Here is a 5,531-nt window from a genome sequence, read left to right on the forward strand (position 1 = left end):
CTGTTCCACAGGCAGAGTCTCCGTCAGCTTAGAGAGAGAGAGCGAGGGAGAGAAAGTTAGAGAGAGAGATGTAAAGATGGGTTTTGACTGATGGTTTTAACAGAGTATCAATTACATCAATGTCAAAACCATAACCTGCCCTTGCATAAAGAGAAAAGAGAGAAAGCGTTGAGAGCAGTGCGTCAGTGTTTTCCAAAGTCAGAGGCACTTTCACTTAGGACTCCACACTCATCACCAGAACTCCCTCTACAAGCTCTAGCAATTGTCATCAGCTAACACACACTGATGCAGATGGTCCGTCCATAGTTGAGGTCTCCATTGTCTATCATGTATCGTGAAGATCTTATTTTTAAGTAGCCTATGCTCAACTCCTGATATAGTGCTTTAAAATTTTTGCAAAGACAGTAAATGACAAAATTCAGTCTGAGGGAAATGTGTAATTGTATGCTTTAAAAGTATCAACTGTGTGACATATACAGGACACAACAAATTGCCTTAGAAATTGTATTTTATTTCCTTTAGTTAGCAGTAAGGTATTTGTTTTCAGTTGAGCTCAAATATTTTATGTTCAACTTCAATGTTTTGGTCAATGTCTCCACCAAGTGGATCATGTATGTAACTTCCCCTCTATTTGAAGTCCTTAGTTGGCCCTACCATAAGTTCTACAATACATGGTTTTGAAAATATGACCAGTCAAAATAGGCATGCCAATAGTGAAACAACAAATATATTATAACAAGTATTGTGAGGACTTTACGTTGGTCAAATACAAGCCAATTGCACAATAAAACATAAGTGCAGTGAAATGACAAAGGGAAACTTCACAATGTTTCTACTTAATATTCACAATCTCCAGCACCACCCCAACATCAACATATGTGAAAATGGTGTGTTTCTATGTTTTGTAGTAAGAAAGATAGAGAAAGATACGTTTTTCCAATGACATCAGCGGTGTGCATCGTGTGATTTGGACTAATTATGAGTAGGCATTATCTACTAACTGGTTGATGATGTCATTGGAAAAACGTATCTTTCGCTATCTTCTTTACAACAAAACATAGAAATGCGCCATTTTCACATATGTTGATGTTGGGGTGGTGCTGGAGATGATGAATATGAAGTTGAAAAATTGTGAAATGACCGTTTAAGGTTAATAACTGGAGATATGTATCCCATTGCCATTATTTGTTTTTCTCTGTCTTCAGGGTCTTCCTTCTCCCCACTTCAGTGGCTACTGAGCCCACAGTGGCCCCCAGCATCCGCCCAACGGGCCCACCTACAAACAGGCCAACGAAAGCCCCCAGCAGAGACTCCATCCTCAGCATCTTGGGCAGCCTCCTCAGCCACCCTGTCAACCCCTGCCACAGGGACGAGAGAAAGGAAGGAGAGGGGGAGGCAGGAGAAAGAGAGGTGATACCGTCGGTGTCTATGTTCAAGTTGTGCACACTCCGCTCTGCCTCCTCCCTAACTCTTGCCATCTCTTCATCGTCTAGCTCTTGCTCTGGAGGTGAGGCTGAGGAGGGCACCTCTTCATCAAGCTCCTCTCCCCCTCCACCTCCCTCTCTTCTCTGCCGCACTATCTCTGCCTGCTTCTCTCTCACCCTGGCCTCAGCCTCCTGGTAGAGGGGGCAGCTGTAGAACTCCACCCCACTCTCGTTTACAGTCTGTTCAACCTTCTCCAGCAGCTCTTCCACACTCTTCCTCTCATCCCTCTCTCCTCTACTCCTCCTCTCCAGAGAGTGATAGCGGTCTCCACACATCACCACCAGCTCCAGTAGGTCTTTGCGTCTGGTGGCGATGTACTCGTCCAGCTGTTGTCCCAGAACCATCTGGTCTGTGTGGGTGAAGAGGACCAGGGTGTGTCCACTGACTGCAGTGGAGCCAAAAACCTTCTCCAGGGACTCCAGGGCCCGCAGCTCCATGTCAGCCGGCCGGTCCACAGGGACACACAGCAGGAAGGCATGAGGCCCTGGGGCCGACAGGGCCACGCAAGAGGAGACATGGTGCCTCACCTCCTCCGGGGGGCGCTCTGAACAGAACCAATCTTGGGCGACTACCACTGATACCTGCACGCAAAAACAGAGTGTGTGAGGTTAGAACCTCTTGTTGACATTTATTTCCTTTTTAAAGAATGAACAAAGTATCTTACCCATCTCCCTGCAATGGTTCCTCTGTGCTTCTCACATTCCTGAGTGACAGCTGGCTCACTGGCAGTCTGGGTAAGGAAAGCCTGGCGGCCCAGTATGGTGTTTCCAGCTGCACTCTGTCCTGCTCTTGTCCGACCCAGCAGAACCAGCCTCAGCTCTGCATTGGGACAAGGCGAGGAGATGGAAGGAGTATTATTAGAAAAGGAGGATTCAGTAGCCTGCACACATCACAAGCTTCTGTCATCCGATCTCTGCTTTCTTTTGTTTCTTTTTTTATTGTTATTTTTCTATTTTATATTTATTGTTATTTATTTTATTTTATTTTTTTATTACTTTTTTTTTTTTTTTTTTTTTTTTTTTTGTCATTTAGCAGACGCTCTTATCCAGAGCGACTTACAGTTAGTGAATACATATTTTTTTATACTGGCCCCCCGTTTACATTAGTACTGTTCAATAAGCAATGACATTTGTATCTCTGAAAGTTCTGCCCAAATATATATTGTAACAATGGAGGCATTGTACATATTTTCCTGTGAGACAAAAAAATAAATAATCATAGAATCAACTCAATCAGGAAACCCCCTGGGTGCACGTTTTGTTTTTTGCCCTAGCATTTAACCTTTAACTAGGCAAGTCAGTTAAGAACAAATTCTTATTTACAATGAAGGCCTACCCCGACCAAACCCTCTCCTAACCCGGACGACGCTGGGCCAATTGTGCGCCTCCCTATGGGACTCCCGATCACGGCCGATTGTGATACAGCCCGGGATCGGAACCCGGGTCTGTAGTGACGCCTCTAGCACTCGGGAGAAATAACCATCACATCATCAAGCTTTTATTATTTGAATAATCTGTGTAGTGTTAGGGCAAAAACCCAAAACGTGCCCCAGGACCGAGTTTGTGAAACCCTGGCCTATAAAATGTAGCATACAATGTAAACACGTCTCCTCTAATTCCAAAAGACAGACATACGCTCAAGCGTAATGCGGAGACAGTCTCCCTCACGTTCTAAAAACTGACAGGCCGTAAAGTGCGTTTGTGGAGAGTTAACAGTGCACAAGCGAGTATGAAGCAGTCATAAACAAACGCGAAGTCAAAGCCTACCCTTCCTGAAACCTGCGTGAATAATTGGTAGGCTACATGTACCTGTTTGTGGGGGACCTGATGCCATCTTTTGCTTGTGCGATATTGCCAGATATTATTTCCGTATTTAGTATGCACCCTAGTCAACTTCCTCGTTCCTACGTCCTGACTCACTAGAAGAGGGATCGATCTGTGCCGTGTGCTTCTGCAGTCGTCAGGGCGTAGCCGTACAGTCAATGCTCTTCAAGAAAATCCTGTTTTAGCCTGCTACGTTTTTGTAGGGTATTTTGATGCAGTGACAAAAAAAGTCAAGTAGGCTGACTTCTTCAAATGCCAACTATGCAACAACACTATAATCAATATGTTCAAGGCATACTTGCTCAAACTTCCAAAAATCTAATCTCCCGTGGGCAGATTCTGTGTGTAGACCGAGAATCTGCCAGAACTGAAGGGATGTGCATTATATTGTTATGGGATACAACCGGAGGCACGTGGTACTGCAGGGATCCGCGAAAATATAAATATTTGTATTTAAATGTTTTTATGAATATTGCTAGCAACAACATAATATTAGATTAGATTAGTTTATTAATCACAATGACAGGGTTGCAGATGTAATTGCAGGTTACAGTGAAATTCTTAAGCTCCAACAGTGCAGGTAAAGAAGATACAAAATTACACAGTCTTTGGTATTACACTCACTGGAGTGTCTGACATAGGCCTTGAAATAGCACCTGCAAATAAACTACCAGTGTGGAAGTGCCGCTGGCTTCTGGTAAGCTTTTTTGATTTGGACATATATGTTTGACAACACATGGCTAACCTTTGTTTAACCAGTTAAACAGCTGCTGTGTTTGGAGTTACCTTTCCAGCTAATAGGCTATACTAGAGTTTACACTTCCTCTTCCAGATTACATGGGGAGGTCAAAATAATGAAAAACGATTTACCAAATCTATTCATTTTAAAATGTTGATTACTTCTCCTTGCCATCATCATTCACCTGATGATAAGACAAGACGTGATATTTTTTGGGGTCTAATGTAGGATGGGGTCCCTGGAACGCCGGTTTGCCTGGGAGGGGGTGCCTGGGCAAGAACAGGTTGAAGACCCGGTGTAATGTCGATACTGATTATTTGTCGCCACCTTCATATATACATAGTCATTGGTCGCCACAAATGGTTTGTTTACGTTTCTACCGTTGTGGCTAGATGGAGTAGGACTACAGCTCCATCTAGTGGTCGAGTCGGGGACTACCGTTGTCAACGTAGCGTTGTAACTGAGCCCTTTTCCTAACGCCTGATCACACCAACAGAGTCCCGCGCAATATGGTACGCAGCATCATCTAGATATGTGTGCAACAAAAGTTCAACATTCACTTTCTGCAACCATTTCTGTCAAGCCGTCTACAGTTTTGACGCATACGTTCGATAAATCCAATGTATGCACCACACAGAATGCACTGCAACTGACTCTTCAACGCAATGCTAAAAGTCAAACGCAGCGTTCCATCGGAAATGAATGTACTTCTGGTGTACCAAAATGCAAAAACACTGTCGGTGTGATTGAGGCGTAATCTTGACCTCACTCTCCTAACCTGCTACATTATTTCACCTAGCCTGCTGCGTTAGTTCTCGTAACCTAACACGTTAATTATCCTAACCAGCTATGTTAGTTAACTTAACCTGCTATGTAAACAAACCATCTGTGGCGACAAATCATCAGTATCACCAAACGTTCTCTCAATTTCTAACACATATGAACACAAAGTTAATCACGCAGCTGACCAAATTACGCTAGATTTTACTTCTGGGTTAACAAATGCCACCAAAAATCCAAAGCACGTCATTAGGGAAGGTTTCGCATTCCTCCCTGGCTGGGGCATAGAGTCATGTGGAAACACAGAAATAGTGTTCTAGTTTTACTGTATTTGTAGAGAAGAGCATATCATCCTCAATCTGACAAGGATCCTGAGATAAATGGTGAGACATTGAGAGTTCTTCAAGAGCACCTGCTGCAGTTCATGTACAATTAACTTTACTCACTTAAAAATAGCAATTTCAGTTGTAGGTATAACTGGCCTTAAAAGGTCAATTAATTTGATACACTACAACGGTTTGTTACAATAAATATAAGCCTTATTAATTAATTGGTTTGAGTAGGTGTCAGAACAACAGCTGTAGTTTAAATAAGGTGGTGGTGGTACATACCAGTCATATAAGTCTGCTATGCTTAGTCTGCATGTTGACACTGTCATTTTTATTGTAAACATTTCCATACTGTATACTCAGAGGAAGAAATGT

The 5,531-nt window shown here is 43.1% G+C and overlaps 1 protein-coding gene across 1 annotated transcript; it reads right to left on the reverse strand.

Annotated features, from left to right (window-relative positions):
- Positions 1-1,083: 1,083 nt before the first annotated feature.
- Positions 1,084-3,400, reverse strand: LOC311103510 (GTPase IMAP family member 1-like). Its single transcript, XM_084145085.1, has 3 exons — positions 3,294-3,400; positions 2,150-2,304; positions 1,084-2,066 (listed from the first exon to the last, which is right to left on the reverse strand). The coding sequence occupies exons 1-3, from the start codon at positions 3,316-3,318 to the stop codon at positions 1,182-1,184; spliced, it is 1,065 nt and encodes a 354-aa protein (XP_084001211.1). The 5' UTR covers positions 3,319-3,400; the 3' UTR covers positions 1,084-1,181.
- Positions 3,401-5,531: the final 2,131 nt, after the last annotated feature.

The sequence above is a fragment of the Coregonus lavaretus genome, assembly GCF_964263955.1.
Source record: "Coregonus lavaretus genome assembly, chromosome: 28".
NCBI classification, from domain to species: domain Eukaryota; kingdom Metazoa; phylum Chordata; class Actinopteri; order Salmoniformes; family Salmonidae; genus Coregonus; species Coregonus lavaretus.

Coding starts and splice junctions, on each gene's coding strand:
- LOC311103510 (XM_084145085.1), bottom strand. CDS start 3,318: ATGGCATCAGGTCCCCCACAAACAG. Junction 2,305..3,293: donor ATCAGGTCCCCCACAAACAG/GTACATGTAGCC, acceptor GTCCCAATGCAG/AGCTGAGGCTGGTTCTGCTG. Junction 2,067..2,149: donor GAACCATTGCAGGGAGATGG/GTAAGATACTTT, acceptor TTTTGCGTGCAG/GTATCAGTGGTAGTCGCCCA.